At 39.3% G+C, this 13,092-nt stretch overlaps 1 protein-coding gene across 1 annotated transcript; it reads right to left on the reverse strand.

The window, feature by feature from the left end:
- Positions 1-2,740: 2,740 nt before the first annotated feature.
- On the reverse strand, positions 2,741-12,340 carry rab11fip2 (RAB11 family interacting protein 2 (class I)). The gene is made up of 6 exons (XM_084710270.1): positions 12,168-12,340; positions 11,184-11,802; positions 8,791-9,197; positions 8,295-8,646; positions 7,728-7,800; positions 2,741-5,950 (listed from the first exon to the last, which is right to left on the reverse strand). The coding sequence occupies exons 2-6, from the start codon at positions 11,534-11,536 to the stop codon at positions 5,726-5,728; spliced, it is 1,410 nt and encodes a 469-aa protein (XP_084566396.1). The 5' UTR covers positions 11,537-11,802; positions 12,168-12,340; the 3' UTR covers positions 2,741-5,725.
- Between the last annotated feature and the right edge of the window lie 752 nt (positions 12,341-13,092).

Here is a 13,092-nt window from a genome sequence, read left to right on the forward strand (position 1 = left end):
AGGTCTGCTTTTCCCCTCAAAAGGACCTCATCCATCTGGTAAATTTCAACTCACATAAGGTTCTCTATGATTGCCTCGGGCATCTCCATTCATGGACGCGTGCACGATGACATAGATCCCTGGCTGAGACGCCCATCCATTTTTAAAGGGGAGTACAGGTGACCTGTATCTGGCCCCCTCTGGCACGCGTGTCTACACCAGCACATGCGTGCTGTCCGATGGGTACATGTCCTGTTACCCATCCGTGCTGCTCAACTTCCTATTCCCTAACACATGTTGAGGAGTTTTCACTCAAATTACAGCAATATGATATAATACAATGAACTAATTGCTGTAAATTTAGTAGGTGTACAGGGAACGTGTGCCACTGCCAAACAATGACAGCGATATGTGAAACTCTATCTGTTGATGAATGTGTAACGATGACAATGAGTATTTCAATTAGCTCAGGAACACAACAGCTGACACCTACAAGGTAAAGCCTGATTACACATGTATTCATTTTTAATGTTGTTTTTTTTATTTATTTTTTAGAAACAGTGCATTTTCCCTGGTAAGGATGAAAATGCAATTAATCCATCATTACTAAAGAAGACAAAAGGCACCAATTGCCATTCAACCTCTTTATGATATTAAAAAGTATACTCCAGGCACATAAGATGTCAAGGCATACTTAATCAAAAGTAAAACAGCAGGTAATAATAAAACGTAATGTATTACTTAAGCCTACTGCTTAAGGATTCATATAATCAATGTGAAATATGCACAATATACTGTTCATTCACATTTCACAGCCTCTTTGCATAGGTCAAGTTTATACAAACAACATCAAAACACTGGTGCTAATGATGCGGGATTATGTAACTTAAACAAGAGTAAAAAACTAGAATGTTGTGATGATTAATCTTAAAGGTATATAATGTATGTGTAACAACAATCTTGGATGTCTTATCATGGGAACAGAGTTAGTCATTTTAATTATATAAGATATTTTATTAGGCCTTCCTAATGTCCCTTAAGACTGTAGTCTAGTTACATGTGAGAGCCGTTTGTGTGCTGAGCATCTCATCTGGGTGCAGGACTGAGTGACAGGGAAGAGGTAGTGTTTTAAATCGCAATGTGAAGGTGGAACCACACCCGCCCTCAAAAGCTTCAGCCAGAATACAACACCAGTGTTGCTTGTTCCAAAACATTTCACACACACACTTTCTGTACACATAGGCAAATCAGAGGGGCATTCTAACAAGCAACCCTGCCACTCACAATTGTCTAACACCACTCAAGTACTTTTCGGGAAAGGCATGGGAAATTCTCTAGAACAAAACTAAGAGCCTCTCTTAGGGGTAAGTAAATAGAAACTAGACACAAACCAACACAAAAAAGCTATAATAATAATATGGCATTGCAAATTAAGCAGGCCCACAGACCTGATAACTATTCTTTGCAGAGTCGGAGAAAATCTTTCTGTCTCTCTCTCTCTAAAAAGTAAGATCATTAATGGAAAAGACAAGGCAGGTTTACTTTCAAGAAGTACATTGTATTTATTGAACAATACAATCATCTTGTTTGTGCCTTTCGCAATTTTATTGGAAGTGGATAATTGGCTATTCCAAATACATTTAGAAAGTTTCTCCATACCTTCATCTATGTTATTCCATGCCACATGCCTAAAAAATAACAATTAAATTTCGAGATGGTGGAAGGACATCAGTAGATACATACACTGAATGTTTCTGAAGTAGTAATGCAAAGCAGTGCCAATGCCTGGACTTCATATAACCTGCATTTGTGCACCATCAAATATCAGGATATAAATGACTACTCCATAATCACAATCATCATACAGACTCACATAAAAATAAGGATTTGACTTCAACTCAGGATAGCCATCTCTTCAACTTTTGAACTATTGCATATGGCGTGACAAGTGTCAGTGTTTCAAACTTTTTTTTAATGCTTTTACCTTCATGAATTACAATGCCGCACTTCATTGGTCTTAAGCTTAGGTTGCATTTCAAGGAACAGCACACTGTTCTTTGAAAAAGAAAAAAAATCCTGTTCGTAGTATTTTACAATCCTGATTTTAACAAAACATTTTTTACAAAAGACCTTGGTGAAAGATCAAGGAAGTGGGATTTTAACTCACTAAACAAAACTAGAAAAGAAAGCGTTAAAGTCAAAGACAAATTTGCATACAACTGTAGTGCAAAATGATCATGTCAAATATGTGAAATCTAACATTAATCTTAGTCTGCAATAGTCTGCAAACAGATTTATGAAGTATAATTACACCCTGTGTTGTGCAAGGCCATATTAATGCATTAAACAAGACATATTACATTTTAAAGGCTAAGTAAAGCACAGACTCAGGAAGCAAGTTTTTTTGTAACAGAGGTCATTGTGTAAGCAGCTTACCAAGAGACTACATTTCTTAACTGTGATACACCATAAGAAATGACCAGTTTCCTAGGAAATGTTGTGCCATGTTAGAAGTCACATCAAGTTATTTTCCCAGTGATTTAACTACAGACAGATGCAATGAATGGTGTCAAAGCCAATGACTTCCAGTGGAGGACTATAAGAATAGTGCCAGCTTTGTAAAGTTAAACCCCCCCCCTACCCCCCCATGGACCAGGCTGTGTACAAATCTGCTGAAAGTTTAACAACCAGTATTGTTAAATATGAAAATATGTACTGTAAAACTAAACTAGTGAGATAATAGATACGTACACAGCCCTAGTTTGAATGACATTAAAATAATTTTTTAATACTGGAATCAGTTTACAATCATGTTCTGAAGGTATGTGATTAATACTCAATGATCTAAGTATATTTTCTAATCCTAATCAATTGTTGAGACTAGAGGTCTCTCAGAATCAATTGGCTAGGCTAACGTTGTGAAAATATCGAGTATTCTTAGAGATATTCCATCAATAAAACAGGCTTCTAAATAGCAGATTATGCATGTACTAAGAAAGGGATCTGAGAAAGGACAATGACAAAAAAAGAACCAACACCTACATAAACTCAGGACTAACTGACCTTGGTGTACATCTAGAGTTCTCCAAAGAAAGCAGTTTTTACACATTATTATTATTTTGGTTACACCAACATTTAAGGCATTATATTATAGCACATTAATGTTAGCCTAATGTCTGTACAGTAGTTTGCTGAGCAAGTAGTTCATTTAGAAATGTAAAATGCATTAATTTGTGGGCGATTCCAGCAGAAAAAGTACAACATTGCAATTTTCAGGTACACTAATATGAAAAACATATTTTTCATTTTGCAGCACTGGAGGATGTAACATATAGTACCAATGTATGTAATGACAAGTTGCACGTAAACTTAATTTATACAAAACATATTTTGTAGAATTCTACAACATTTGTTAGTAAAGGTCAGGTACAACCATGTACAAGCTTAATCCCAATGTGAGGGTAAACCAAACCAAGAAAGTAAACAATAGGAAGACTATAGACAACTACATTGGTCAAACATCTAACTGTAAAAGCAGGAATCTGTCTGTGTCTGGATTATCTTGAGAACCGGGCACTGTATGAAGTTGGAAAAACGGCTGATGTATTGCTCAGGACCCAAGGACATGCAGCACCGTGTGTCACGTTGTTTTGTTGAGTTTGGGAGAAATAAATACTTTAACGTGTTCGCTGCACTAAGCATGGAGCCATGGACCTCACAAGCTGCCAAGGGGCACTGCACTTGCATTCATAGAAAACGGGCACTACAACAGGCAAACGGTCATTGCACAAGTTGGGCTGCAGTACCAGTGGTTGCAAATAGAATTTGTGTACTGTAATCCAACAGTATTAAGTAGGCCTAAGTAACACTGTAGATGGCACATCATTCAATTAAAAGGAAGAAAAAGTATATAATATGAAAATGCTGAAAAGGATATGTGACTTTTTGAGAACCTTGAAATAAGGAATTTAACAATTTATGTAACTTGGACAGAAGACAAAAATCCAGTACCAGTCAGCTCTAACAATGACACGGTCAAAACAATTACATGTATGACAAAGTGCTGTTTTGACATTAGTGTCCTAAAAGTTGCCATGGTAAGTGGCATAAAACATTCATATGAAGTGAGTCTGCTTTTAACATGTCTAATTCCTGTATTACTGGGACAGAGGTCACAAGTATCTACAAATGTAAATTTAACACAGTAACAGGTTATTCTAGGGGTTGGGCAGCAATTTCATGCCTCCTGAAACAAGCTATTCAACAACAACTATGGAAATGGATGCCATGATTCTTTCTGCCTTATACAACATTTCCATGGAAACATATACTCTGAATACCTACTACAACAGAACTGCACCATGTGAATCATATTACTACAGTGTCTGTTTAACCAAAGGAACAGGCCAGTGCAGTAATGAAAATAGAAGATGCATGTTGATTATTAAAAAAAATATGTAAACAATTGATTGACTCCAGCAGAATATTAAGCAAATAGCTCAATTACGATCATTGCACTTATTAATAATTGGTCAAAGAAAGCATGGTCCTCATAATAAACTCTCCAAACAACAACAAAAAGCTGTGATATAATATGTTGGGCAATAACAGCTCTTTGAAAGACATATTTTGGTGTACAATTTTAGACTTCAATTCATGCACTCCTTTATATTGGCAATAGAGCTGGGTATAATTCAGTCTCAATATAATGTTCATGGTGATAGTCTTTTTCTGGTAGATGAAAATGCAATGCGTTAGAAAAGTATTCAGTAGTGCTTAGTGGCAACCCTTCTCCAACTATCTTTGAACATTTTCAGATATCATGAGTGAAGGAGGAGTTAGCACTAAAACACATCCACACCTTCTGCATATCAACACTGTACCGACTACAGCATAAGCCGTATGGAATTGTGGGGATCATTTGAGTGGCTGGCTGAATTTTTGTACTAATTTTGCAGTTTGGGATGAAGTGTAAACACAGTCATTGCAGTTCAGCAGCAATCAAGAACTTGACTGCTTTCTTTCCAGCAAACAAATACCATGAGCATGTGGTAAACATGCATTTGGCTACATTCAAGTACTATAAGAGCATCTGGATTGAAAACCACAGAGTGGCCTTATTTGCTTTGGCTGTAGGGCTATTTGCATGTTACTCCCACTGTCATTGCACAACGCTTGATAGATGTTGACATTGTCTTTTAAGATTTAAATGGTCAATATTAAATTAATCTGTATATGCAATACTGAAAGGAATTTAAGGAATGCAATGCACAGCAACACATACACATTCAAAACCATGACAGCTTAATCTTATAACGAAATGAAGAGTAAACAAGGTAATGACTCAGAAACCTGTTGGTCTCACCTGAGATCAATTGATGAATTTGATGACCAAAAGAGCAGAATGCCGAAAATGTAAAAGTACCATATCAAAAAGGCTTGGGGAACAGGGAGAATTGCAACCGCTTACAGTCAAATGTTATACTGTATCTGGATATTATTACCCCGTAGTAATAGTTTGATAAACTGGTGTAAACTCAAATGAAAATATACAAAATCTACAAATGTATACTGCATTAAAGCAGCTTTAGTAACAGATAAGGAACTAAAATAATAGCACAAATTTGGCATTAGTTAATCCAATTTCCTTCCATTTGGTCAACAGTATATCCTCAATGCAATCGTAAACTACTTTGAAGGAATATCACTGTAACGAAACACACTTTTGACCCTGCTCTTCCATAATCTACTTTTTGGAGATTTTACCAGCTTTCCTTTTTGGCTCATAGGGTGTTCGAAGGATGCTTGGAGTCTCCTCCATGACGCGCACAAGTAGGTTATCGATGTAGTCTTCCAGCTCACGAATATGGGCGTCCTTCTTCTTTACCACTTCCTTCTGCTTGACGAGCTCCTGCACAACCTCTTCAAAGGAAAGACTGCTGTAGGATGCCACCATTTCCTGGTTTGTTTCCTACAAGACCAAAAAGGGCCCAATGAACGCAACCTTGATAACTATTGAAATTACAATCAACTTTTTTTTTTTCTTCAATCAATGCATGTTTATCAGTTTTTCTTGATGGTGTCAAGATCACATCACAAAAAGTAATGATTACATCAGCCAATGTCACAGGATTGCATAACATTAATCTGATATTGTTCTCATATTACTACAAATAAATCGTTGACATCAAGTTTAAAGGAGAAAATTAAATATTTTACTTAAATCTCTTTACATTTGAATGCATAACTCATCCCCAGCAAAAAAATGGTCCAAGCAAAGACCATGGCCATCTGCTAGACGAGAGCTGCATATTAAGATTAAAACCTCCTGATAATAGTAATAAAGATAAAAACTGGAATTTCGCTCCCTGGGGAAACATCTGAGAGCACATTTCCGGAATAAAAGGTCAGCCTAATAGATGAAAAAACAAAGATGCAACTGAACCCTAAGTTTGTTCTTTGGAGGACAAACTGTATAGACTTGTGCATTACAGTATGTCCCGATCTCATTACTGTGGGACAAGGAAGAGCTGTTATCGTTTTTAATGAGGTGCCATGTTATCTCTTCAATGCTAGACATCCTCCCCTAAAAAGATACAGCAGCAAAGCCATCACCCTGTTTAAAATAGCTCACTTATCACTTTCCCCTCCCATATATTTCAGTCAAACTATACTATTGGTATTTTGATTCTACAATATGAGGGCCAAATAACGCTTGACATCTGAACTGCTTACAAATTCTATAGATTAATAAGATATATGCTTGTTGGGAAATAAAAGTTTTGAGTTGTAGACAAAACAGGCAAAATATCACACTAAGAGAGCCTTATCCACACATTAAGTAAGATAAAAGATTATTTGACAATACATGATTACCAATTTAGCCTAATGCCAGTCTCTTAATGTCAGCAGTGGTGGTCATGACATGGGGGGGGGGGGGGAGTCAGAGCCATGAAAATGACCATGAACTAGGAAAGGAAGATGACCATTTTTCTGGGATTGGTAGTGAGGAGATAAGGACCACACTTGGCATTCTCCAGTTGTCTCATTACTGTTTCTAATGAGCTCTGCTTTGGGAATCTAAAAGCTCAATCCTTTGAAATCTCTCACTGTCTTCCCTCCCCCTCTGTGGCTAATTAGGGCCTGAAAGCAGAGGAAATTGAACTGCCATTTCTGCAAAAGCATATGTAGGGGCACATGTGTGGCTTTAGACAACCCTCAACACCCACATGGAGGTGAGGAAAGCCATTATCAGCATCTTGTTTCTAATTTGAACATCACTTTGGCCATTGCTCATACTCATTGTATGTAATTCTGCAGCATAATCTTGTCATAGAAATATATGCCATACATGAATTATGGGTATAAAAAGTGAAGACAAAAAGGTGGCCAATAATTCCCATGTCCAATACTGGAGGTATTACAGTCAATGTCTCTTCTCAACCAAACACTCCAATTATGCTACCAGTGCAATACAACACTAAATCTGACCTTAGAGATCTAGACTTCACACAGCTCACAATTATGAGCAGCTCAGAAATGATGACCAGTGTTTTCAGCTGTTAATTAGTTCAATTACACTGATTCTGAAGAGTATCTTCAAAGATCAACATCACCAGTTGTAATGTCAAATGAGATTGAGAGTACTCAATTAAAAGTGTGTGGTGCAATTACAGGATATGTATGCGATATACAGGCTTTTTTTAAACATTTTTTTCATTCATTTACAATAGCTGCTTACGGCTTACTTTTTTCTTGCTGTAGTTCTCTTTTGGCTTTCGGCCACAGGTGATTTCATCATTTCTGGTGGGCTTTTTGTCGCTGTAAAATATGTGTACAAAAACATCAAGTTACCAAACAAACTATCACATTTGATTAAAGGTGGTTTGGTTGAGTGTACAATAATCTTGGCATTTACTGTGCCAACAGCCTTGTGGTTCCATCTGCCTCTAAATGACCACTGAGCAACTGTACGGCAGAGGCAGCAGGAAAGAACGATGAACTTGAGCCCACAGAGATAACTGGTTAATTGGGTGGTCTATCTCTACAGAAGATCTCATTACTATAGTTCTAAGGGGTCTGTTATCAAGCCTAGTCTCTCTAAAGAGCCACTAGCGACACCTTCAACTCTGATAAAACATAACTTGGCCAAATTGCCCACCAGCCACTGCTGTGTCATGTGTAATGGATGATAACTGGTTAAGTGAAAACACATCAAACACATCCCTGGGACTTCTGACTAAAATGTCACATGACATGTAACTGGTATTTACATCTATGTCAATCATTGGGACATGGTTGCTTTCGAGGTCTACCTTGTTTTGAAGTGTGAGCTGAAGGGGTTTGTGTCCCCTTGAGTGTCGCTGCTGAACGGGTTGGGCGAACGCAGGTCCCCAGAGCTCCCTGAACGGCCTCCGCTGGTCTTGCGGCCCTCCTTTTTTCCGGTCACACGTTCCAGCAGGCTGACCTTCTCCTTCTTCTCCTTGCGCTCTGCGCGGTCCCATAGCTGTCCCTGCTCTCCCTCAAAAGGGTTGCGGTTGCGTGGGAGGGTGGCGTATTTCTGAGGCAAGGTGTCACCTATGTCTGTGAAAGGATCACTATGCTGCTCACAATCCTCATAGCCCGGAACCTCACTTTGGGACCGCCTGTGAGGGGAAGCTACACTCCCTGAAAACAAAAGAATACACAGTATAAATAATATTTTGAGAGTACTGATGTGAAAATATACAGTATACAACATGCAGTGTCTAAATTTATAATATCAAAAGACAATAGAATGTTTTCTTCCAAGATCCAATACATGCTACTCACCGGTTTCCTCTATGGAGTTCATGGAGTCCAGCTTAGGACGAAAATGGGTACCAATAAGGTCTGACATAGAGTGGGCAGCAGAAAGCTTGTGGGAGCCAGCAAGCAAGGGTCTCTTGGCCTTGGTCTCTGGTTGGGTGGGATGTTCCGGAGCAACGGGATGGTGCTGGGGCTCCGAGTCGCATAAGGCAGAGCGAGGCAGGATGGCTGAGGAGGTGTCGGAGAAACCACTGTCATGCTTCCGACCCTTCATCTTGTCCTTGAGCTTTGAGAAGGGTGAACGCGGCTTGTCCTTCATGGAGAGGTCAAACATGCTGGCTGTCATGTTGTTCCTCATGAACTGAATGCTGACCTGGATCCGGCCCCTCTCTTTCCTCTTCTTCCCCGGCCTGGAATCCAAGAAGTACCAGCTGAAACGAGGGTGGAAATGGAGTATGTTGAGGACAAACCAAATTCATAAAAGGATAAAATATTACATTTAATATGCTATTACATTTAATATTTTATGAACAATATTTTAATCTTCAAATTATACAATGCCTCGCATGGCTACCTTGACACTGCAAATATTTGTCAACCTCTTTCCCTGAGTTTCATCACGTATTGTGGCTGTATGCAAGTTACATGCAAGCGAACCCCCAAATTCATTTAAAGATGAATCAACTAGATGGGCCTACATAATCTGGAGCTTTTTGTGTATCTGTGTACCATTAAAAGGAATAAACATACTTCCCCGCAAACTCAATCTGGTGATTTTTTTTATTTTGTATAATGTGTTCTGCCCAGGCCACCTCCTGTGTGTTTAACCTCTTTGCTATTTCTTCTGGAAGTAATGGGATTTATGTTTTCCACTGTGAGAAAAAGGGGTGACATTTGCACAAATCTAGCCTTTGTTCTGAACTGCTATGACAAGCAATTGGGAAATAACAAAGAAAATGGTGTAACCCTGCAAATCATACATGCTAATGTGAACATATCCCTATATAAGGCTCCCTAGTAAAGAAACAGTTCACACAAAATCACATTTTGAACATTACTACCACTATTAGTCACTCGAAGATTCCAGCCTTTAAAGGAGCACCACCTCTGTGAGACAGTCTGTGATGAAACTCTCGACCCAACAGTGTGCTGAGACTGAGTGGCCATATTTGTGGTAATAGACCTTGATGGGTCCAATTCCCATACAGTGCGCTGTTCTGAGCACGATCAGGAGCCACAGTATGCTGAGAGGGGGCCAGCACTGTACTTCACATGGGTGTCAAGGCCAAGATAAACCTCTCTGTTGGAACCACAATACTCCCACTCTGCCTGGGCCGCTGGGAAACTCCTCACAATCAACAAACACAGGTGTGCGATAATTAGGGGCAGCCTACTCAGATGTCAAGTCGCACTCTCCTCCCAATGTGTTGGTTTGAAAAACATAGCAGACAGACGCCACAACTTTAAACCGCTGCACTATGTGGATTTGGTGGTGAGAGCTTAGGCCTCATTGTCAGTTTGTCAACTGTGTGGGATTATTAGCCCCTCTGCATCCGCTACAGCTCAGCATTTAATAACTACAAACCCTGGAGGTGCATCCACCCCAGTACCTTAAATAAATACAACTATTAACGCTGATTATGACATATCGCAACTCCCCCCTTCTGGTGGATACAGAGGAAGTGTGCTAATGTGTTCGCATGATGATGTGCCAAGTGCTAATTGACACCAGATCCAATTCTCAAAGTTTCTGCTCTTCTTAGCACAAGGTGGCGTAACCCCCAGTTGTGGTTAGGCTACTATAAACTACAAACAGTTGAAGCTAGAATGACTAAAATAACTCTACAGTGTGTCACTAAACAGGGTGGTGCTGGTGCTAGTCTTTTCCCCTTTGTTCCACAACACTGGAAATAGCCTGTGTGTGGCAGACAAAGAATGACTAACAATTCATGTTTAGCCAGCTCCACCACATTTAACTAGTTGTGGCCTTTCATAATGTCTCACTCCCATGTCCTTAGCACTGGTAGCCTACAAGTTATTGCTGACACTAAGGTTGGGTGAGAGAAACTAAGAAACAATATTGCCAATGCTGGCAACAACCTTAGTGGTCAGAGTTTGATCTAGAACAGTTGCAGCACTACCAAAGTTTCACAAGTTGTACTGTGACACATCCTGGATATCATGTTAACTCATATCTGAAATGAGTCTGATTCTTAGTCAACATGACAGTTCTGCTATTCCTCCCCACTTCTCCTCAGGGCCTACATTCTAAGGATTTTGTTACATTAACTTTAGCCAGGGCAGGGTTGTAAGTGAATAACAAACACATGACAAAAACTTGAGTACAGCCTTGTAACTTGTTTTGTGATGTGTTTTGGGTGGAACCCCCCGCCCCCCCCAATAGAATAGGTACTTACTCTGTTTTCCTTCGCTCCTTGTTATCAAATATTTCATTAAGATTGATAGATTTCTGACCCAAGAATTTATCCATCCCCACCAAGGAGCGATGCATCACTATAAAACAAAGTTCATAGATCTCTGGGTTTCCCTCCAAGAGCAGACCTGGTAGCTCAAAGGAGGCTTCTTCTCTCCAAATAGGGTTGAGTGTTTTCTCTGCCACAGATGTTGAGTACTTTTCTTTCCCCAGCTGAATGATTGTGTAGGCATCATTGGTACCATTCTTGCCCTTAGGTTGAAGATCAGTTGCTTGGAGCACAGTGGCTTGAACATGAGTTGGGAACCACTTTTGGGACTGTTCGGCTAGTGACATGATTTGGATATTTATTTTATATTTATTTTATCTACATGAACCCAATTTTTGTTTGAATACATTTAGTGTTAGTAGGTTATGATTGCTGTGCAACATGTCACTGGCGGCTGATGTCTATGTTGGTCGGCCATACAGCTGTAGTAGTCAAGTTATAAAGTACAAACAGTTTGTTATCTCTATCACGACCTAGCCTGTCCCCTTAATATATTGCAATCACTTGTCCATCATTTCACATAAATCCAAACCACTGCTGTTGAGTAAAACATCTGAAAGCACAAATAAAAAGGAAAACATTAGTGACATATTAGTTGTACTATTGTACTTTAAAACAGCTACTGCAATCTTAATCGGTTAGGATACAATTTCCAATTCCAGCCAGAATTAGCCTACCGGTTTAACTGTGAATGTTCTGTGAACATCATTCAACAAGAAGTTGCTGTTTAAGATTTCTGCCAAGTATATTGACAACGTTATATTTTGCTAATAACGTGGCTTGCTATATAAATGGTAGTAATGTAACCGACCACACTGGACTGTGGTATAAGCTTTTAGTATCTAACATAGCTAGCCTAGCCTTGCTAGGTTGCTAACAAGTTAGCTAACTAACATGAGATATCATACACACACCTACCGTTGCCTCCGTTTCATATTTTCAAACATTAAGGTACATATTCATTCCTTAAATGAATTAGAATATGTTCAGCATTATAAGTCGAATCAAATTTCATGAACGATAGCCTATTTCACAGTCAACTGCTGAGCTGTGCTGTACTTGTATGTTGTCCAAATACTTCCTACTTTCACACGTGTACGTAACATCCGGTTTCACAAAGTTCACGCTGTACTGTTACCATGGAAACTAAGGTCGGTTCCTTTTTGGAAGGGAAAAATATTTTTGAGCAAGTGACTGATATGAATGAAAATGATAACTTTGTCTATGTAAAAAAAAAGAATGGTGTTTGTGGGCGCAAAGCCCTGCAGCAAGAGTCCATTGACATACTGTACACACAGGCATGAAGACACAGATGCAAAACAATTTTAGGCTAAGTCTATCCAAATTATTCGCTCACAAAATTAGTTGTAACAAGATGATGCTGGGCACATTTTCCATGCTGGCCTCTTGGGTTTCATCATACCAACAGGGAGAGCTCAACCTGGCTCAGACACCTTTGACATGACTGGAACAGGGAATGGGGGTCGGGTAGACTGCACTTGAAAGAGGTAAATCATACAAACATGGGAACTGCTTTGTCTCGAGTGGGGCATGGAGGTGCAGATAAGGCGTTCATTTGAACGAATACAGACACACATGTCACCCTACTTGACAAGTACATCTTAACCAAACACACCTGCCAGTGTTGGTTTTATTGTCCTGCCGTGAACAGTGCCGTATGTACATACCAAACTCCTAGGGTTAAGGCTGGGCCATCCATCAAAGCTAGATTGTTACTCTTATCTAGAGTCCATCTCTAAATGAAGTGGTATGGCTAAGTGAAATATTAGGTTAGCCCTACATAGCATAATGCATTTCAGGCTTCAAGAGATGCATTTTCAGC

Source organism: Hypomesus nipponensis, chromosome 11 (genome assembly GCF_054491055.1).
Source record: "Hypomesus nipponensis isolate SF chromosome 11, ASM5449105v1, whole genome shotgun sequence".
In the NCBI taxonomy this organism is placed as follows: Eukaryota; Metazoa; Chordata; class Actinopteri; order Osmeriformes; family Osmeridae; genus Hypomesus; species Hypomesus nipponensis.